General features: G+C 35.5%; 2 protein-coding genes across 2 annotated transcripts; both read right to left on the bottom strand.

The window, feature by feature from the left end:
- Positions 1-876: 876 nt before the first annotated feature.
- On the bottom strand, positions 877-9,620 carry LOC149896168 (uncharacterized). The gene is made up of 4 exons (XM_090118271.1): positions 9,282-9,620; positions 8,465-8,609; positions 7,553-7,696; positions 877-2,057 (listed from the first exon to the last, which is right to left on the bottom strand). The coding sequence occupies exons 1-4, from the start codon at positions 9,417-9,419 to the stop codon at positions 886-888; spliced, it is 1,599 nt and encodes a 532-aa protein (XP_089974397.1). The 5' UTR covers positions 9,420-9,620; the 3' UTR covers positions 877-885.
- A 6,649-nt stretch (positions 9,621-16,269) lies between these two features.
- LOC149896167 (uncharacterized) lies at positions 16,270-20,341 on the bottom strand. The gene is made up of 4 exons (XM_090117777.1): positions 20,071-20,341; positions 19,076-19,220; positions 18,163-18,297; positions 16,270-17,635 (listed from the first exon to the last, which is right to left on the bottom strand). The coding sequence occupies exons 1-4, from the start codon at positions 20,206-20,208 to the stop codon at positions 16,473-16,475; spliced, it is 1,581 nt and encodes a 526-aa protein (XP_089973903.1). The 5' UTR covers positions 20,209-20,341; the 3' UTR covers positions 16,270-16,472.
- Positions 20,342-23,185: the final 2,844 nt, after the last annotated feature.

Here is a 23,185-nt window from a genome sequence, read left to right as displayed (position 1 = left end):
TCAGTAACTAAGTCTACGGATCATACTCCAGCTTACCTGACTTTCGGTCGTGAGCTACGGTCTCCCATTACTGCTCAGGCAGACCTCAGAGCAGTCGTGGAATCCGAGAACTTTGTTCCCCAAATTACGCCTTACCTGCTCAAGCTCGCAGATAGCGTCTCAGCAGCCAAAGAGACTCTAGAGCGGCAACAAGATGTCCGTAAGACATATGCCGATAAGGGTCGGACGTCTACCCATGAATACCTGGAAGGAGACTTAGTCCTAATGCGGACCCACACGCTTAGTAATGCCGCAAAGGGAGTCACCTCGAAGTTTAATCCAAAACGAGATGGACCGTACGTCGTTTCTAAAAAGGTGAGTCCTACTACCTACCTCCTAGCTCATGATAAGACGGGAGAAATCTTCGGTAAGTATCATGTGTCAGATTTGCGTCCTTACCATGCTAGGGAGGGTGAATGTCCTGAGCCGATTATGCCTAAACGTAATAGAGGTCGCCCACGGAAGGTGACCTAACTGCAGCGCGCTTGTCATTTTGTTTGACCTCTCGGGAGACCCTTCCCTGGTCAAAAGGGGGAGAGTGTAACGCGCTGTACCTAATGTTCAAGCATAGCCCGGGGTGGGCCCCTTCTCCTTCCCCCCCCGCCTCAGCACCGCGCACCCCGCTCGCCGCAGTGGCCGGCGCGGGCCGCATAGTTATCTAGAAGGTTCCCTTGCGTAGTCGCCGCAGCGTGCACGCTGTTTGTTAATCGTATATTTCAGTATTTGTAAGACAATGTTATAATCTGTCTTTGTTAATTTATATTCTTAATAACATATTGTGTTAAAGTTAATAAAGTGCTTTCAACCAAATAATGTTATACAATTTTATTTCGACTCCAATCTTCTTCATACTAGCTCCGAATGTTTAGCTCGCATATGGCCAGCCAAACTCCGCTTCTGTAAAAAGCCTTTTCCACACTGCCCACAAACATACAGTTTCCTATCATCCACATGGATACGTAAATGTTGACGCAGTCCTTTTTTCCTGCCAAATGACTTCATACAAATATCACATTGATACTTCTTCACACCAGAATGACTGATCATGTGATCCTTCAAGTCGCAGGACGTGAAAAATTTCATGTCGCACACATTACAACCGTGTGTCCGTTCCATTAGATGATCCCTCTTTATATGAATCGTGTATGTGGACCGATTTGGGAACGTGCGATCGCAAGTCTTGCACTGCAAGCCGGGCATTTTCACCCCGTGGACTTCCGCTAAATGCTTTTGCTTCTCATAATATCTGTTGAACGTTTGATGGCAATAATGGCACTTAAAGACATACTTGGGCGCTATGCCATCGAACTTCTTCAATCGTCCATGTGACACCCTCTCGTGGTTCAATTTTTTGGCTCTAGTATCCATAACCCTTTCACAGTAGTCGCATTTGAAATTGCCAATTTCATGGATCCTGCGGTGAGATTGATAAGTATTCTTACTTATAAACCCTTGGTCACACACTTCGCATACAAAATTTCTATAGTGTACATTTTTTATGTGTGCCATTAGTAGTCTGAATTGGACAAATTCCTGTCGACAAAATGTGCAACGTAAAACGTCGTCTTCGAACTTAAGAGGAACCATGTAATAATAAATATCGGTGTGAATTTGTCTGTTGTGTATATCTTTAAGGTGGTTCAATAAATCATCTAACATGTCCATCTCAGTATCACAGAGGGTACATCGTAGACCAGTTATATCCAGTTTCAGACTTGTGTTCATGTGATATTTCCTTATTGCATTCCTTAAGGTGGACTTATCGTGACACTCCAAGTTGTGATTTTTCAAATCCTCCGGACGTTCGTAACAGTCGGAGCAAAAACAACATGTGTATCTGTAGTCAACAAAACTTCTGATAGCCGATGCATTAGAATTATACAATACTTCAAATACATTTTCACGAAAATTAGTTTTTAATGCAGACCGCCCCATTTTCTTACCGGCAACATCACTAGATTTAACTTTCTTAATTTTTTTCTTTTTGCTATCGACTTTTTTGTCAGTTTCCGGGGTACCTAAAAATAAAAATAAAAGTTAATATTTCTTTCAATGTCACAGTATTATTCATATCACCTTGTAAATATCTTACTAGGGATGTAACGATACCGATACCGTTACCGATATATCGGCCGATATATCGGCAGGCCGATATATCGGTATCGCCGATACAACATGGCCGATATCAATCAGTTCTAAAAGCGCGCGAAACGAACGACGCGTGCGACGTTGCCGCTCTTAAGCGCGTCACACACGGTGAAGATACTATAATATTTTATCTTAAGATACTGTTATATTTTATATCACAGTATCTTAACGCATCCGGTATCAGCGTTCGGACCATCATTTTTCTTTTTGTCATTGCGTACTAAGTCCCCTGTAGAACCGCCATCCTGTTACAAATGACGCGAAATTTTGTGGGTCATTTGTAACAGGATGGCGGTTCTAAAGGAGTCTTAGTACGCAATGACAAAAAGAAAAATGATGGTCCGAACGCTGATACCGGATGCGTTAAGATACTGTAATATAAAATATAACAGTATCTTAAGATAAAATATTATAGTATCTTCACCGTGTGTGACGCGCTTTAGCGTCGCGCTGTCCTGTCTCCCGCCCTGCGGCCCCAGTGCATGCTTAGCTTTGGTTGAGAAATGTCATGTTTCGCGCTTGATTTACGTGACGTCGACGCTTTTATTTCGTGATTCATTCTGTTTAATTACACTGGTCTGCAAAAAAATTGTTGTTCGCGCTCCTTCTTATTTTTGCACAAGATTATTATAGAAGTGATACTTCTGACCAGAAATTCAGTTTTAAAAAATTTGTATCACGTCTAGGGGCCATCGATAAAGTACGTCACACGTAAAGGGGGGGGAGGGGGTCGACAAAGTGTGACATGGTGTGACAAGGGGTGGGAGGGTCCTAAGTTTCGTGACATCACATTTCAAAATCTAGAGGTACTAATCGCGTAATTTGAAATATTAATGAAACTAAAAAATATGTCCAAATCTATCTTTAGGGCAATACGTTTTAAATTGTTTTGTTGACAAGTTCATAGCCGCTTCTGACACGTGCCGATCGCCGACGAGTCCTTTGACTAATGCCGACAAACGCACCGCACCTCGCGTAGGTAATGTTTTTGTTTCTATATTTTCATTCGATATAAAGCCACTAGGCACTAACCAACACAAACAACTTCATAAGATTAAGCAAGATGTAGTTCCCATTGCAATGATACATCAAAGAATAGCAGCTAGACGTGCCAGAGAAATTCTTTGTTTGGATATTAATGATGATGCCTTATGGTTGGATGAAAAAGATGTTGACTCCACAAATGTTCCTGACGTGAAAAACGAAGTGAACTGTGAAGTGACTGCCATGCCAGTTATAAATAACTAGCTGCTCCGCGCGGTTTCACCCCCGTGGCTCCACCCCTGTTGGTCGTAGCGTGATGATATTATATAGCCTATAACCTTCCTCGATAAATGGGCTATCTAACACCGAAAAAATTTTTCAAATCGGACAAGTAGTTCCCGAGATTAGCGCGTTCAAACAAACAAACAAACAAACAAACAAACTCTTCAGCTTTTTTATAATATTAGTATAGATTTAAAGGACTGGGTCCAAAGTCCATGGACTGAAGATGATTGAGTTTCTTTTTCTTTACATTCATTAGTTGATTTTTTTGTTATTGTTTCAAATATTTGATATTATGTTGTTGATTTCATAAAAAAGTACTTAATTTAAATGGAAATAAAACTAATTTCGGAATTCTGCTGTTTTAATTTAATAAATTTTCGAATTTTTCGTTAAATTGCAAAACATGTGACGTCACACTAGGTAGGGGGGGGTCTCAGAAATGTGACCACCTGTGACAAGGACGGGGGGGGCTCAAAAACTCATGAAATTAGTGTGACGTACTTTATGGATGGCCCCCTAGATTTTTTGTGGTTTAATTTGAAAGAAACACATTTTTTTGTTCTAAGAATACATCGTTATTTTAATAATTAGGTTTAAATATTACAAATAATGTCAAGAAAACCATTAAAAGCTATAAGAAAATATAATTACACATTATTTACATTGTTTCAATTAGTAGTTTTCTTTTCTTTTAATGTTTTATGTGGAGTTTCGCGACGAATCGATCAAATAAAATCAGAAAGCTTTGCTGCCAACTTATTATTTGTATTTTACTATATTTTCATTTAGCTTTTCCGTATATCCTCTCAAACTTCTGGTGAAATTTTTCATAGTGGTCAAATTTTTGTGATGAAAAATATCATATAGACCGAATAAAATAGCTTTATTGCAAGAGAGACTACCAAACAATACAGAATTTTGAGGTATTTAAAAACGACAATAAAATAAATTAGACGTGATACAAAAAAAAATGAAAGCAGATCTAGATTCAGCATGTTAAAATCTCCATGTTTATCATATTTTGCAGACCAGTGTTATTGGCACTGGCTAGTGAGGACCGTTATAATAGTATTTTATTTTATATAAAAGAAAATGGCAACGCCATTCAAACGTAAAAGTTCCATCTGGAATCATTTTCTAATAAAACGGGATGATGATACAAAAGCAACTTGTTTACACTGCAATGTCAGCGTTTCTCGTGGTAGTAAGGCAGTTTCATCGAAGGGCTTCACGACTTCTAACATGTGGACACACGTGAAGCGTTATCATGAACCGGAGTTGAAAAACGACACCCCATCTACCTCGAATACTGAGGCCGGTCCGCCGAACAAAAAACAAGCTACTATGGAACAAATTCTGGACAAAAATGTTATGTATGATACTGATGACCCCAGAGCAAAAGCGATCACGCAAACGATAGCTGAACAAATATGTGTAGACATGGAGCCGTTCGATATAGTAAATAAACAGGGGTTTCAACGCACCATTAAGCAGTTGTGCCCGAAATACAAAATGGTTTCCCGTCCGTATATCTCTGAAAATGTGATACCAGACATTTACTGTCGCGTGAAAATAAAAATAAAAGAACTTTTGAAAGAACTTCCGCATATAATTGTTACGACTGACTTATGGACTAGCGACGCTTCTTCAATCGTGAACGACTTTATAAGTCTGACTGCTCATGGAGTGAATAACAATTTTGAGCTAAAGAACTACTGCCTAGCAGTATTTCCTTTTGAAGGCGAAAGACATAGCGGTGAAAACATAGCTGAAAACTTACGTGAGTTATTTAAAAATTGGGGTATCGACGAACAGGTACGAGCTGTAGTAACGGATAATGCACCGAATATGGGACTTGCTGTAACACAAGTGGGTGTGAAACGTATCAGATGTATGGCACACTCTTTACAATTAGTGCTGAAGGATGCGTTTTCAGGAGAAGAGAAAATAAATGAAATGATTACAAAAGCGAGGTCCATAATTGGTCACTTCAGTCATTCTACGTTAGGTCGTAAAATCCTTACTGAAATGCAGAAATCTCATAATATTCCTTGTCATGTGCTCATCCAGGATGTCAGCACTCGCTGGGATTCTACCCTTCACGCGCTTAGGAGACTTCTTGAGCAGCGAGTGGCAGTTCAAGCATCTTTACCCCATGTGAAATGTAGAACTGAATTGGTTACAGAAGAGTGGATACTAATGGAACAGGTTGTCTCGGTCTTGTCTTATTTTGAAGAAGCTACAAAGTCCATTAGTCAAGAGTCTTCTTGCTTGTCTGACGCCATACCGCTGATCAACAGTTTGCGAAAAGTATTAGAACGTATCAAGAACACCTCGGCCATGGATGATAATGCTCATAGCCCTGAATATAATGCTTTTGTACTGAATTTGATAGCTGGGATCAATGATAGATTTGATTGTTTAGAGAGTGATGAAACATTTATTTTAGCAACAGCACTAGATCCGCGCTATAAATTGCGTACCTTCACTCTGCAATCTACAATCATGAATGCGAGAAGAAAGCTAATTTCATTAATTACAAATGATACATACAGAGAGAGTCCTAATTCTGCAGAGGCGCCGCGACAAAATCAAAATGAGATGTTCTCGGGTATCTGGTCTGCTTGTCACAGTTTGATAAAAGAAGCAGAAGACGACGAGCCTTTATCAAACATGTCTATTCAGCCTGAGCAAGAAGAGGTAGAATCTTATTTAAGATTTCAAAATATTTCAATCAAACAAGATCCAAAGATCTACTGGCGCCAAGAAGATAAATATCCAAAATTAAAAAAGCTTGCACAAAATTACTTGTCATATCCAATGAGCTCAGTTGCTTCAGAACGTCTCTTCTCAACTGCAGGCCTGATACAAAATGACTTGCGGAACAGATTATCTGCTGATAATTTGAATAAACTTTGTTTTCTTAACAAAAATCTACCAAAAGTAGGCTTTAATTACTGACTTTATGTATCTTTTTTTTAATAACTATGTGATTGATTTTGTTTAAAACTAATAAGTAAGTGTTTTGTTTTTTTATTCTCATTTATTACTGAATTTTTATTAAATAAGTATTTTTCCTTCACAGTCTTTAGGACCTAAATACATACATATGGTGTTCATATATTTGAAATAACTTTTAAGTGAGATAGTTTTATGTCTATGTATAATAATAATTATATTATGCTGTATTGCTTACCATCAGGCAAGACGTGGTCAAGTGCTGGCCTATTTTGTATAAAAAATAATGTGGTTTTAATAACTTTCTTCAAATAAATGTTTTTCTTGTTTTTGATTTGGCATTTTTATTTAAAAGAATACGATTTACAGTTGAATTTCTGTTAAATGTTGGTAACTTTTTATGCATAATTCACTATTTATTTTTCTACCAAGCCATCGATATCGGTATCGGTATCGGTATCGCCGATACATTACTACAAATATCGGTATCGGTATCGTATCGGCAAAATCATGTATCGTTACATCCCTATATCTTACCATGCTTCTTTTGTACATATGTTCTTGCATCTCTTTTTCATGTACAAATGACAAATCACAATCTGTGCATTTAAAACCAATGCCCTTGGCATCGATCATCAAATGATCATGTAAAGTTTTATCATCTTTAAACGAACTGAGACATTCTCTATGACTTACAAAATGTATGGGATTTGTCATGTTATTTTTTTAGATATTTCTCGTTTTATTTTTAAAAAATTATTATGGCCATTTTATACTTAAAAAAAATCTACTTAATTCTTTCTCCTAATCTCCTTATATATAAAAATGAATCGCAAAATGTGTTGGTAAGCGCATAACTCGAGAACGGCTGAACCGATTTCGATAATTCTTTTTTTATTATATTCCTTGAAGTAGGAGGATGGTTCTTATGTAGAGAAAACGTAAACATGTACCACGGGCGAAGCCGGGGCGGACCGCTAGTTATAAATATAAATAAATTTTTGATTTTAGCAAAATAACGATGAACGCACTAATCCTGCTGCCGGATCTTAGACTATTACCTACACCGCATTACATTTTTTTTCCCGTGACTTTTTAGTCATTTTAATGCTCTCGAATTATTAATTATTATACTCACCTCTATCATCATAGTCGTTCATTTCAAAATCGGGATCATCTGAATTATTGACATTATCCAAATCACTGCTCGGCTCAGCCTTTATGTTCAACGTTCCCTCCATTTTTACATCTAGCTCGATGTCTGAATGCATGTTGTTTGGTACTGAAATAATAATTAAGATGTTTTGGTATTTTATTTTACTAGCTTTCCAACCCTCATTTTCAAAGAAAAACCCGCATAGTTCCCGTTCCGTGGAATATCCGGGATAAAACCTATCTTATGTGTTAATCCAAGTTACCCTCTATATGTGTGCTAAATTTCATTGTAATTGGTTCAGTAGTATTTGTGAGAAAGAGTAACAAACATACCTACACAACAAGGCAATGATTTTGGTGACTTTGAATCTTGCCAAAGAAGTTTCACTTCTGACACGTGTGTTCAAAACCTACTTGCTTTTTAAAATTGTTTCTCTCCACGCATACTTATTGTATAAAAAAGTAAAATTATGTCCGTCTGTCTGTTACCCTTTCACTTTAGCACCAATTTAGATGAAAAGTTTGATTGAAAAGAATATGGTATATAATATTTGCCAACATAATCTTATATAAAAACTAGCTGTCCCGGCAAACATTGTTCTGCCTTACTCTTATCATTTAGGCCTTAGGGGTATGAAAAAATAGATGTTGGCCGTTTCTCAGAGCTACCCAATATGCACAGAAAATTTCATGAGAATCGGTCCAGCCGTTTTGGAGGAGTACGGTAACTAACATTGTGACACGGGAATTTTATATATTAAATGAATCGCAAATGAATCCTAAAGTGCATAACTCAAGTACGGCTGAACCGATTTGTTAATTCTTTTTTTATAATCTTCTTTGAGGTAAGAGGAAAGTTTTACGGAGAGAAAATGTAAAAATAATAAATATTTACCATTTATAAATATAGTATCTTTATCGGTCATGGACAAAAGTCTCTGTTCGATATTCACGACCATTGTTTTAAATTTGTTCGCTTCTCGTAATTGTTCAATACAGGAATTACATATTAAGGAACTTATTTCATTACTTGTAGATAGCTGGAATAAAAAGAAGTGAACAATTAATTTGCTAAGAAATTTAAAAAACGAAGAATTTTAAATGCAATTTATTCATTATACTAGCTTTCCGCCGGCGCGGCGGCTTCGCCCGCATTTTCAAAGAGAAACCTGCATTGTTCCCGTTTCCGTGGGATTTCCGGAAAACATATATAAACATAGTATGATACTAATGATACTGTGTTTACTGATGTAATTTAAAAACTATTTACTATTTGTTATGCTATGATTATGAGGTGTTTTATTTTTGTTGTATTGTGTACTGTGATCATTTTATTTAAAGTTTTATATCGAAATTATTTAATTATAAGAGTAAGGAAGCAAATAAATATGACATTCGTAAATCGTAACAACTGAATTCATTATGAATTTATACTACACAACTTATTGTAACAAATCTAATATCTCAATCACTAGCTTTCCGCCCGCGGCTTCGCCCGCTGTATTTAAACCCTAATAAATTATATACTTAAACCTTCCTCTTGAATCACTCTATCTATTACAAAAACCGCAACAAAATCCGTTGCGTAGTTTTAAAGATTTAAGCATACATATGGACAGAGAAAAGGGACTCTGTGTAGTGAATATAATGTGACCACTTTCATTTAAAGGAACTCTTTCATAATAAAACAACTCCTTTACAGTAATACTTACGGATAAATTAAAACAATCCAAAAAGATATCCATATAAACTTCTCTCACACTGTTATGATAATATTCCTTCGTTATATTTCTATGATTTCCGGTCGCAAGACAGCAGCGACATTGTCCGTAAAGTGTAATATTTGCCATTTTAAATATATTTCTATTTAAATATGAAATTGTTTGTAAATAGAAAATAAAAACAATCAATAATTGCGAACAGCAAGCGAAAGCAGATCTGTCAAAAGTAAAAAGCAGATCTGTCAAAAAAAACTGTAAAGTGTCATTTTTTGACAATTATTGACAATGATGTTTGCAGTAGGTAACGCGAACGGTGCATTTCCATCAAACGAGCATTCGCTCGTTCCTAACCCGATCTTTTATTTTATTAACTTTATTATTTAAGAAGTACTCACGTTTTTCTGATATTCCAATTAAACATATTTTTTTAAAGTACTTATAATTAATACAAGAAATATTCAAATGGAATAAACAAACTTTTTTAAGTTGGTAAACAAATTTAAAATTACATATTTATACTTTATTCATATATTTTTCCTTTAATAACTTATTGAACATAAAATTTACTTATGATACATATTTATTTACATAACTTATCGATAGTTCAACACGCAATTGATACCTACTTGATACCTACCCATCCCTATTTGTCACACACACATCTATATAGTACGTAGAGGGAGAATGTACTAGAGACGACATCGGCGTATACCCGAACGAGATGGCGAATCCTTACGTCAATGTTGCCAACTATTACAAAAACTTTTTATCCGAAAAACTGGCAAAATATCTATAAATGTTTGGGTATTTTTTTGTAAGATAGGTTTATGAAGAAAAAGACAGATTTGAAAAGATTTTGTTATTTATTAACTTAACTAGCGACCCGCCCCGGCTTCGCACGGGTGCAATGCTGATACTAAATAGTAAATACACTACAGAAAAACTGTGAACGTTGTATATAAAAACATAGCGGCCCGCTCCGGCTTCGCACGGGTATAAAATATATAGCCGGGCGGCCGGCCGGTACAAGCGCGGATCCAGGGGGGGGGGGTCATGGGGGTCATGGGCCATGCCCCCCCCTGGGCCATGTGCACGACCTAAGTGGACCACTAATTTAATATTAACTTTTGAAATTAACAAAGTAATATTGTTCAACATGATTTTTTATTAACTTTTGAAACATAAAAGTAATATTATAGAACAATGAAATCAATTTCAAACGGAAGAGAATATAGGTAACAAAAATTAGAGGAAAAGTTATTTACGATCGATCTGAGATCGGGATTAAAAAAACTATAACTGCGGAATAAAGTTTAATGGTAAAGTTGTAGGTATTTAAAATATTTATTACAACTTTTGCTTTTACACTTCTCGCAATTAACCACAAATATCGAAATATCCCAGTTCATATATTTTTTATAAAAAAACAAGGCTAAAGTTTAGATATCATTTCAATCAATGGTAAATAATAATAGAAAATACAGTAAAATTAGGACAAAAAAGGTCAAGTGCGAGTCGGACTCGCGCACCGAGGGCTTCGAACAAACCTAATTGTTTTATTATGTTGTATCTTTAAATGTTGCTTGTAGCAATTTTTTCTTTGTCTGTGCTATAGGACGTGGGGAGTACCTTGTAGGTTGTGATTCCCTTGCAAGTAGTTGCTAGTTTCAGAATATGCGGTTTTAATTGCTATTTCTTCTGATTCAGATTCAAATTGAATTTGAATCAGAAGACAGAATAATATCTTATAAAACAGATACGGGAATAATTACGAAAAACATGAATTTTTTATTACATTATATAAAAAAAAAAATTAATCTTATAACCCCTTTACTCATGAACGCAAATGTAATGTAGGTATTCAATAATTGATATTCACATCAAAAACTTAGGTCTATTATACCTTTAAGCAGTAATAAAATCAAATTTCTATGTCAACGCAATTAGAAGATACAGCCGTAAATGTAGTCTAATAAAAACGTACTGGAAATAGTTCAAATTAAAAGCAAATTAAACGAAATACATTTATTTGAAAATGAACAGCAAAATGACGGTAGAAATAAATGGGCAAAGGGTCCGCGATAATGTGCGCGCGAGTAGCAGACGAAAATGGACGACTCCGCCGCTCGTTCGTTCTTATAAAGGCGCGCCGCACCTCGGTGAGGAAGGCGCGGGGGGTGGCCTTCCGGATTTTACTCCAACACCGCCTCTCCTGACGGGGCAGGGTCCTCGCTGCCTTCAGTGGCAGCTGCAGCTCGTGTGGAAGGGCCAGCTTCGCAGTCTTCAGCGTTATGATGTGCATCGTAACCTGGAATATACAAAAAAACCGACATTGAAAAAAAAAATACTTAAACCAATGCAAATGAGGAAAGCTGAACCGGAAAACCGAACCGTGTAACAAACTTTACACAAACATTAACATTTAATATTAAAAAAACATTTCACGATTTTGGGGAAAATTTTACCCTGTACTGGTATCCCTAATGTTAATCACATGATTATACCATAAATTTGAAACTACGTAAAAACAAATGGCGTCCTGAACAACAAGAACACTTCGTAATTTAGTCGGATAACACAAAAAAATGTTTACGTCTATTTCGATGAAAATATTATATATTTGTAGATAATTTCACATTAGAGTTAATGAAAATGTATCAACTATATCCAGTTCTATAAAACAATATACTTCAAATAAGTTTACTTACGTGTGAAAGGTAATATTTGGTAATCTTCGTTCCGGCCGATTTTTACAACCAATCACACTACAACGCACCATATTTTCACTTAAAGTCGGATTAAAACAGATCACTGTCAACGTTTATTAAACTTTGAAGTCACTTAACAGCGAGAAAAAACAGAAAACTAGCAAAACAATGGACTGTAGCCGCTTGTTTGGGACAAACTGCCTTTGTCCCCAACAAAAGAAATCGCATAACATGAGAGAAACAAAAAACAATGTTTCTGTCTCTCTTGCACTTAGCTTTATAGTCATAAGTGTATTTCTCTCACGCATTCCTTGTCATTTTAGTGCCTCCTCTATGGTTCATTCTCACTCTACGATATAGTATCTATGGGTGTCTACCGATATGCACTGCGACCACTGCACAGTGCTATCACTGTAGAAAAATTCGTTCCGTTATGGACTGCCAGTATACAGTATACTGCCGCAATAATCTAAGCTGCCGCAGTACCCTAGGGAAATATATGACGTCATAAATCGCCGCCATATTCTACTGTGAGCACTGGCGTTTTCGAGGTATTAAGGTACTCGCAGTACTTTGATCACGTGATCAGTCAAAACCACTCGAGTGCCTAACGTCTTATAAACAAAGCTACAGTTTAATCAGAAAATTTTAAAGTTATGTAATTAGTTTGGATTAATAAATAAAACAATGGAAGAATTGCAAAAATTAACTTTATTAGACTGTGTTGAAAATGTTCAATACGAGCTGAAAGTTCTTTTTTATTCGTTTTTATGAAAAAGTACTTACTATTATAAATTCAATTTACAATTAATATTAATTAAAATATGTATTTTTAATTTGACAGTACTCCAAAACAGTTTTTTTTTATGTTCTAGAAAACTCTCCGTGTTTTCCAATTACAGCACTAGAGCAAATTACAGTTATTATACAATTCCAATTACAGTTCAAATCGTAACCAGTATAACTGGCTATAAAGGAACGGCTTCACAGTATACTGAATTGACGTCACACTGTATAGTGATCGCAGTGCATATCGGAAGACACCCTATAGCTCATCTGCCTACGATGCGCACTAAGCAAATTATTAATTGTTGGAAAAAAATTTAAAGCTTTCGTTTCATTGTAGTTTTTTCGAAATAATCAAAGTTAATTCAAATTGTGTTAAAAAAATAAATATAAGTATGGATGAAGGTACAAACATTGAAAAAAATGTTAATGAAATAATCAAAATCCAAATTACTTAAAATAACCGTTAATAGTTTTCAACCAATTATTATGTATACCACTTTATTTACACATTAATGAGGTTATTGCTAACTCTATGAATATATCTTTTTCAACACTGAACTTAGCGCAAGGTCTGCTGGTGCGTTTCACGTTCCAATTAAGCATCAGCATAATTCGGCATTGTGCGCCACTGAGTCGCATTATGCTCTGTAATAAAAAATCTCGTTCGCTGGGGAAACACTTGCTCAGATGAGTTTCATGTGGGCTTAGACAGGGAGGTCTGACCTCTCCTCTCTTATTTAATATGTATGTTAATCAGTTGATCGAGGAGCTCAGCGAGACCGGTGTCGGCTGCTACATCGATGGTATTTGTATGAATAACCTCAGCTAAGCTGACGACATGGTCTTGCTGAGCCCCTCGGTCGGCGCGCTCCGTAAGCTCCTCACCATCTGTGAAAATTATGCAGAAAGGCATCACCTTGTCTATAACGTAGATAAATCGGTTGCTATGCTTTTTGGCGCAACCTCCAGGGATATCCACCTGCCTGTTTACCTGTATAATCAGCCGCTCAAATTTGTTAATTCTTTCCGCTACCTGGGACATATAGTTTCGTTTGATCTGACAGATGACCTCGATATAGACAGAGAGAGGCGTTCTCTGGCTGCGCGGGCGAACATGATCGGAAGAAAGTTTAATAAGTGCGAAAGAGATACAAAAATATTACTGTTCAAAGCTTATTGCACCGCTCTATATACTCCACAACTGTGGACAAGATATAAAAAAAAATTATCGAGTTTTTAGGGTACAATACAATGATTCGTTCCGAATTTTATTCAAACTACCGCGTTGGTGTAGTTGGTGTAATGTAACTCTTGTATTTTTATTTTTGCCTAACGGATCTTAGTCGTCCATTAATGTACACATAGAAATCTAAATAACAAGACACATAGAAGTGCTATAATGTCATATGAAAACCGCTGTCGCCAAAATCAACACATTTAAACCGATGGCTAAACAGTACACACAAGTAAACTATGCCTTTTATTGGATAGCTTGATTTTAGTGAAAACTAACTTAAATATTAAATTAAGCTTTTTAATATGTATCCTAACGCACGAATTTACGGTTTATTTTAGAATAACATCCCGAAGTATATGAGACGTTTTGTTTATTTTTGCTCCAATACGCAAAAATTTGGCTTTTCTACAACAGAGGTTGTCAATTTTCAATAGATATAACTTTGAACATAAACTCATAGAAATAAGGTTGAAATTTGTGTTAAACGTGATAATAAGAATGGCCGACTGTGTCATTCATTGTTATTTCGATTACTATGGTGACACTCGTAATACTTGTAAATATTCTATAATTTTAAGATAAAACGGCAATATTTATAAACAAAAATACTTACCGGTGAAATTTTATTCCTTTATTAGTATAATTACAATTTATGGAAGAATTTCCGCACTGGGAAATGCTGTAACACACCATGTTTACTCACGCACGTGTCAGGAACAACTGAACAAGCGACCACCAAGCGACGAACAGACTTGTGGCATGGTAACCACCTGAGCGGCGACAATGTCACGCGCGCTTACCACTTCTATTGCCTTGTTATTTAGATTTCTATGAATGTACATAATAATTCAATAAAGGATATTTTATTTTATTTATTTATTTATAATCATAATGCTACTTAAACCTGGAAAGCCTGCTCATGAATTAAGCTCATACCGACCGATCAGTCTTCTGCCAACTACATCTAAATTATTCGAGAAATCTCTGCTCCATAGACTTAATGACATCCTTAAACAAAAATCAATTATCCCTGACCATCAATTTGGATTTTGTAGTGAACACGCCACATTGGAACAGGTCCACAGAGTTTGTAGAAGCATAAGAAAGTCCTTTGAAAAGAAAGAATATTGTTCATCTGCATTTCTTGACATACAGCAGGCTTTTGACAAAGTTTGGCATAAAGGCCTATTGTACAAAATCAAAAATTTATTACCACATACCTTCTATGGAGTTTTGGCATCTTATATATCCAATAGAATATTTCAAGTCACAGAAAACGAATGTACATCAGGCTTCTACAATATCCTTGCTGGAGTACCACAGGGATCAGTACTCGGACCAGTTTTGTACACCCTATACACATCCGATATTCCAAGAAACTCAGATGTAGTAGTTGCGACGTTTGCAGACGACACAGCGTTACTTGCATCACACAAATGTCCGATGCAAGCATCCCAAAATCTACAAAAGGCACTGAATGAAATAGAATCCTGGATGAAAAAATGGAAAATTACTGCCAGTGTCACTAAATCAGTACACGTGACCTTTACTCTTCGCAAAGATAACTGTGCTCCTGTAAAACTAAACGGTACTCAACTTCCCCACTGTGATACTGTCAAGTACTTGGGCATGCATCTAGATCGTCGACTTACCTGGAAAGAACACATTAAAAAAAAGGGACGAAATAAATTTAAAATACAGAGGACTCCACTGGCTTCTAGGTCGAAACTCAAAACTGTCCATGAACAACAAACTCCTCATTTATAAAACAGTCCTTAAACCAATATGGACATACGGACTGCAACTTTGTGGTGCAAGCTGTAACTCTAATATAATGATAATGCAACGAGTTCAAAACTATATTCTCAAGCAATTATCAGGTGCTCCCTGGTTCATCAGAACAGAAGAGGTCCACACTTTCTTGAACATACCAACCATCAAAGAGGAAATATGTACGCAACATCTTTCATACAAAGTGCGATTGGGAAAACATCCAAACCCTCTTGCTACAAAACTGCTTGAACCTGAAAACGTGCGCCGTCTCAAAAAGCGACGAGACATTTTTGACTAGTCAACACTGCCGGCTACCAAGCCCGATAAAATAAAGGGTGGACTCCAATGGGAGCAGCATCCTTCATGCCATACGCGCCTTCAACATATCCGCTTATAGTCTAGCGACTGATCGCAGATATAATAATAAAAAAAAAAAAAAAAAAAAAAAAATTATAAATTGTGTGTGGGTAAATAAAAGACATCCATTTACGCTTTATCACTTACGAAATTTAATCAAAATATATAATTCGTATAAGTATATCTTTTCCATGGTTAACAATTTATTCACATAAATAATATAGAAACAAAAAGTGGAACCCGTTTTAGGATATTTCGGTGATAATCAACGCTAACGCTTAAATTAACAATTTTATTTCGACTCCAATCTTCTTCATACTAGCTCCGAATGTTTAGCTCGCATATATGGCCAGCCAAACTACACTTCTTTATAAAGCCTTGTCCACACTGCCCACAAACATACTTCCTATCATCCGCATGGATACGTAAATGTTGACGCAGTCCTTTTTTCCTGCCAAATGACTTCATACAAATATCACATTGATACTTCTTCACACCAGAATGACTGATCATGTGATCCTTCAAGTCGCAGGACGTGAAAAATTTCATGTCGCACACATTACAACCGTGTGTCCGTTCCATTAGATGATCCCTCTTTATATGAATCGTGTATGTGGACCGATTTGGGAACGTGCGATCGCAAGCCTTGCACTGCAAGCCGGGCAGTTTCACCCCGTGGACTTCCGCTAAATGCTTTTGCTTCTTATTATATCTGTTGAACGTTTGATGGCAATAATGGCACTTATTCACATACTTGGGCGCTATGCCATCGAACTTCTTCAATCGTCCATGTGTCACCCTCTCGTGTTTCAATTTTTTGGCTCTAGTATCCATAACCCTTTCACAGTAGTCGCATTTGAAATTGCCAATTTCATGGGTCCTGCGGTGAGATCGATAATTATTCTTACTTATAAACCCATGGTCACACACTTCGCATACAAAATTTCTATAGTGTACATTTATGTGTGCCATTAGTAGTCGGAATTGGACAAATTCCTGTCGACAAAATGTGCAACGTAAAACGTCGTCTTCGAACTTAAGAGGAACCATGTAATTATCAATATCGGTGTGAATTTGTCTGTTGTGTATATCTTTAAGGTGGTTTAATAAATCATCTAACATGTCCATCTCAGTATCACAGAGGGTACATCGTAGACCAGTTATATCCAGTTTCAGAGTTGTGTTCATGTGTTTTTCCCTCATTGCATTCCTTAAGGTGGACTTATCGTGACACTCCAAGTTGTGATTTTTCAAATCCTCCGGACGTTCGTAACAGTCGGAGCAAAAACAACATGTGTATCTGTAGTCAACACAAGTTCTGATAGCCGATGCATTAGAATTATACAATACTTCAAGTACATTTTCACGAAATTTAATTTTTAATGCAGACCACCCCATTTTCTTACCGGCAACATCACTAGATTTAACTTTCTTAATTTTTTTCTTTTTGCTATCGACTTTTTTGTCAGTTTCCGGGGTACCTAAAAATAAAAATAAAAGTTAATATTTCTTTCAATGTCACAGTATCATTCATATCACCTTGTAAATATCTTACCATGCTTCTTTTGTATATGTTCTTGCATCTCTTTTTCATGTACAAATGACAAATCACAATCTGTGCATTTAAAACCAATGCCCTTGGCATCGATCATCAAATGATCATGTAAAGTTTTATCATCTTTAAACAAACTGAGACATTCTCTATGACTTTTACAAAATGTATGGGATTGATTCATGTTATTTTTTTAGATATTTCTCGTTTTATTTTTAAAAATTTATTATGGCCATTTTATACTTAAAAAAAATCTACTTAATTCTTTCTCCTAATTATAAATATAAATAAATTTTTGATTTTAGCAAAATAACGATGAACGCACTAATCCTGCTGCTGGATCTTAGACTATTACCTACACCACATTACATTTTTTTTCCCGTGAATTTTTAACATTTTTATTTTTTTTATTTTTAGTCATTTTAATGCTCTCGAATTATAAATTATTATACTCACCTCTATCATCATAGTCGTTCATTTCAAAATCGGAATCATCGACATTATCCAAATCACTGCTCGACTCAGCCTTTATGTTCAACGTTCCCTCCATTTTTACATCTAGTTCGATGTCTGAATGCATGTTGTTTGGTACTGAAATAATAATTAAGATGTTTTGGTATTTTATTTTACTAGCTTGGAAAGCTAGTAACCCTCATTTTCAAAGAAAAACCCGCATATTTCCCGTTCCGTGGGATATCCGGGATAAAGCTTATCTTATGTGTTAATCCAAGTTACCCTCTATATGTGTGCTAAATTTCATTGTAATTGGTTCAGTAGTATTTGTGAGAAAGAGTAACAAACATACCTACACAACAAGGCAATGATTTTGGTGACTTTGAATCTTGCCAAAGAAGTTTCACTTCTGACACGTGTGCTCAAAACCTACTTGCTTTTTAAAATTGTTTCTCTCCACGCATACTTATTGTATAAAAAAGTAAAATTATGTCCGTCTGTCTGTTACCCTTTCACTTTAGCACCAATTTAGATGAAAAGTTTGATTGAAAAGAATATGGTAGGATATAATATTTGCCAACATAATCTTATATAAAAACTAGCTGTCCCGGCAAACATTGTTCTGCCTTACTCTTATCATTTAGGCCTTAGGGGTATGAAAAATAGATGTTGGCCGTTTCTCAGAGCTACCCAATATGCACAGAAAATTTCATGAGAATCGGTCCAGCCGTTTTGGAGGAGTACGGTAACTAACATTGTGACACGGGAATTTTATATATTAAATGAATCGCAAATGAATCCTAAAGTGCATAACTCAAGTACGGCTGAACCGATTTGTTTATTCTTTTTTTATAATCTTCTTTGAGGTAAGAGGAAAGTTTTACGGAGAGAAAATGTAAAAATAATAAATATTTACCATTTATAAATATAGTATCTTTATCGGTCATGGACAAAAGTCCCTGTTCGATATTCACGACCATTGTTTTAAATTTGTTCGCTTCTCGTAATTGTTCAATACAGGAATTACATATTAAGGAACTTATTTCATTACTTGTAGATAGCTGGAATAAAAAGAAGTGAACAATTAATTTGCTAAGAAATTTAAAAAACAAAGAATTTTAAATGCAATTTATTCATTATATGTACTAGCTTTCCGCCGGACGCGGCGGCTTCGCCCGCATTTTCAAAGAGAAACCTGCATTGTTCCCGTTTCCGTGGGATTTCCGGAAAACATATATAAACATAGTATGATACTAATGATACTATGTTTACAGATGTAATTTAAAAACTATTTACTACTAGCGGTCCGCCCCGGCTTCGCCCGTGGTACATGTTTACGTTTTCTTTACATAAGAACCATCATCGTACTTCAAGGAATATAATAAAAAAAGAATTATCGAAATCGGTTCAGCCGTTCTCGAGTTATGCGCTTACCAACACATTTTGCAATTCATTTTTATATATAAGAAGATTTATTATGCTATGATTATGAGGTGTTTTATTTTTGTTGTATTGTGTACTGTGATCATTTTATTTAGAGTTTTATATCGAAATTATTTAATTATAAGAGTAAGGAAGCAAATAAATATGACATTCGTAAATCGTAACACCTGAATTCATTATGAATTTATACTACACAACTTATTGTAACAAATCTAATATCTCAATCACTAGCTTTCCGCCCGCGGCTTTGCCCGCTGTATTTAAACCCTAATAAATTATATACTAAAACCTTCCTCTTGAATCACTCTATCTATTACAAAAACCGCAACAAAATCCGTTGCGTAGTTTTAAAGATTTAAGCATACATATGGACAGAGAAAAGGGACTCTGTGTAGTGAATATAATGTGACCACTTTCATTTAAAGGAACTCTTTCATAATAAAACAACTCCTTTACAGTAATACTTACGGATAAATTAAAACAATCCAAAAAGATATCCATATAAACTTCTCTCACACTGTTATGATAATATTCCTTCGTTATATTTCTATGATTTCCGGTCGCAAGACAGCAGCGACATTGTCCGTAAAGTGTAATATTTGCCATTTTAAATATATTTCTATTTAAATATGAAATTGTTTGTAAATAGAAAATAAAAACAATCAATAATTGCGAACAGCAAGCGAAAGCAGATCTGTCAAAAGTAAAAAGCAGATCTGTCAAAAAAAACTGTAAAGTGTCATTTTTTGACAATTATTGACAATGATCACAGACATAGATAGACTACGCAAGTACCGCGATCTGTATGAAAACCAAGCGTGTCATATTTTTTGTACTGACCTTGACGCGTTATGACGTCACGAGCGCTTTTTAGTGATGGTAATTTCATTTTACGCTAAATCGATTAGGACGCCACTCGCGCGGCGATTCTAGTATCGTCCTATCCCATCGAAGTAAATCGAAAGAAATCAGATCAAACTAGATCTATGTCTAAGAGGTAATTAAATAAATGAATCGTAATCGATTACTAAATCGATTCAAGACAGAAAAATGATAATTACCATAGACAGAGGAATGATAAAATAAATTTATAAACCTTTTAATATTCTAACAAGTAAACTAATGTGTTTAAGCTTTTTCTTACATATGCCCATTGAGTTACCGTGTACTACGTACTAGAGAGGCCATCGAAAGAAAGTAATGAAACTGTCAATCAATCAATCTTTATGTCCCGTTGCATCAATCCATTTTTCTTTTATGTTCGGGTTACTTGGAAAACTGAAAAAACAAACATAGTCTAAGCAATAAGGAGTTTTCTTAAAAAACTCCCAAGATGACACTTTAACTAATGGCGTCCATGTCATAATATTTATTTTAGTACCTTTGTATTAAAATACTTAAAAGTTCTAGGTCAAGTCGTATTTAATGACAAAAAAAATCTATGCCTTTTTTTCTGAAAAATTGCTCCTTCAAATTATCATTTTTCTGTTCGATTATAAAATCGATTAGAATCGAGAACTGTTGCATCAAATGAACATCACTAACCACAAAATTGGACAGAAAAATGAAAACAGAAAAATGAGAAGACGCTATTCATTGCTTGTTATCATACGACTCGATCTTTACCGTGCCAAGTAAAAGCCGCAATGTATTCCGAATCATTTCGTATGATTTGGTATCCGTGTTTGTCACGATCGTTTTCCACAGATATTCTTTATTTGATTTTAAAATAAATAGTGCATATTCTGATTAGAAAATTACTTACCGGTGGAAGGAAACATCTCTGCTAACTCGGCCACTCACAGCTGTGGAGTTTCTACAGTTTATAACGGCGTAATTCGGCATTTTACTTTATTCAGCTTCACGTCTTTCCTTGGCGAACTGCAAGCGCGGACTGAGTGTAGGCCAGCGTCAAGTAAGTTTCATAATCTTAGTTTGGACACGGGAAGTACATACACTCGCTTAGTCTATCTTGATACATGTCTGTGACAATGATGTTTGCAGTAGGTAACGCGAACGGTGCATTTCCATCAAAAGAGCGAATGCTCATTCCTAACCCGATCTTTTATTTTATTAACTTTATTATTTAAGAAGTACTCACGTTTTTCTGATATTCCAATTAAACATATTTTTTTAAAGTACTTATAATTAATACAAGAAATATTCAAATGGAATAAACAAACTTTTTTAAGTTGGTAAACGAATTTAAAATTACATATTTATACTTTATTCATATATTTTTCCTTTAATAACTTATATATAAAAATGAATCGCAAAATGTGTTGGTAAGCGCATAACTCGAGAACGGCTGAACCGATTTCGATAATTCTTTTTTTATTATATTCCTTGAAGTACGAGGATGGTTTTTATGTAGAGAAAACGTAAATATGTACCACGGGCGAAGCCGGGGCGGACCGCTAGTCTTATATATAAAAATGAATCGCAAAATGTGTTGGTAAGCGCATAATTCGAGAACGGCTGAACCGATTTCGATAATTCTTTTTTTATTATATTCCTTGAAGTACGAGGATGGTTCTTATGTAGAGAAAACGTAAACATGTACCACGGGCGAAGCCGGGGCGGACCGCTAGTTGAACATAAAATTTACTTATGATACATATTTATTTACATAACTTATCGATAGTTCAACACGCAATTGATACCTACTTGATACCTACCCATCCCTATTTGTCACACACACATCTATATAGTATCTATGGGTGTCTAGTGCTATCACTGTAGAAAAATTCGTTCCGTTATGGACTGCCAGTATACAGTATACTGCCGCAATAATCTAAGCTGCCGCAGTACCCTAGGGAAATATATGACGTCATAAATCGCCGCCATATTCTACTGTGAGCACTGGCGTTTTCGAGGTATTAAGGTACTCGCAGTACTTTGATCACGTGATCAGTCAAAACCACTCGAGTGCCTAACGTCTTATAAACAAAGCTACAGTTTAATCAGAAAATTTTAAAGTTATGTAATTAGTTTGGATTAATAAATAAAACAATGGAAGAATTGCAAAAATTAACTTTATTAGACTGTGTTGAAAATGTTCAATACGAGCTGAAAGTTCTTTTTTATTCGTTTTTATGAAAAAGTACTTACTATTATAAATTCAATTTACAATTAATATTAATTAAAATATGTATTTTTAATTTGACAGTACTCCAAAACAGTTTTTTTTTTATGTTCTAGAAAACTCTCCGTGTTTTCCAATTACAGCACTAGAGCAAATTACAGTCATTATACAATTCCAATTACAGTTCAAATCGTAACCAGTATAACTGGCTATAAAGGAACGGCTTCACAGTATACTGAATTGACGTCACACTGTATAGTGATCGCAGTGCATATCGGAAGACACCCTATAGCTCATCTGCCTACGATGCGCACTAAGCAAATTATTAATTGTTGGAAAAAAATTTAAAGCTTTCGTTTCATTGTAGTTTTTTCGAAATAATCAAAGTTAATTCAAATTGTGTTAAAAAAATAAATATAAGTATGGATGAAGGTACAAACAATGAAAAAAATGTTAATGAAATAATCAAAATCCAAATTACTTAAAATAACCGTTAAT

This window comes from Colias eurytheme, chromosome 29 (genome assembly GCF_061535395.1).
Source record: "Colias eurytheme isolate Ceu_HAF_F1 chromosome 29, ilColEury1 Martin Lab GWU primary, whole genome shotgun sequence".
Taxonomy (NCBI): domain Eukaryota; kingdom Metazoa; phylum Arthropoda; class Insecta; order Lepidoptera; family Pieridae; genus Colias; species Colias eurytheme.
The sequence above is the reverse complement of the archived record's forward strand: the minus strand, read 5'-3'. Positions and strand labels throughout refer to the sequence as shown.

What these genes read in the sequence shown, in the direction of transcription:
- LOC149896167 (XM_090117777.1), bottom strand. Translation starts at nt 20,208, where the DNA reads ATGGCAAATATTACACTTTACGGACAATGTCGCTGCTGTCTTGCGACC. An exon ending in TGGATTGTTTTAATTTATCC is followed by an intron (nt 19,221 to 20,070) that starts GTAAGTATTACT and finishes TTTTTATTCCAG; the next exon opens with CTATCTACAAGTAATGAAAT. An exon ending in AGATACTATATTTATAAATG is followed by an intron (nt 18,298 to 19,075) that starts GTAAATATTTAT and finishes TTATTATTTCAG; the next exon opens with TACCAAACAACATGCATTCA.
- LOC149896168 (XM_090118271.1), bottom strand. Translation starts at nt 9,419, where the DNA reads ATGGCAAATATTACACTTTACGGACAATGTCGCTGCTGTCTTGCGACC. An exon ending in TGGATTGTTTTAATTTATCC is followed by an intron (nt 8,610 to 9,281) that starts GTAAGTATTACT and finishes TTTTTATTCCAG; the next exon opens with CTATCTACAAGTAATGAAAT. An exon ending in GAACGACTATGATGATAGAG is followed by an intron (nt 2,058 to 7,552) that starts GTGAGTATAATA and finishes TTTTATTTTTAG; the next exon opens with GTACCCCGGAAACTGACAAA.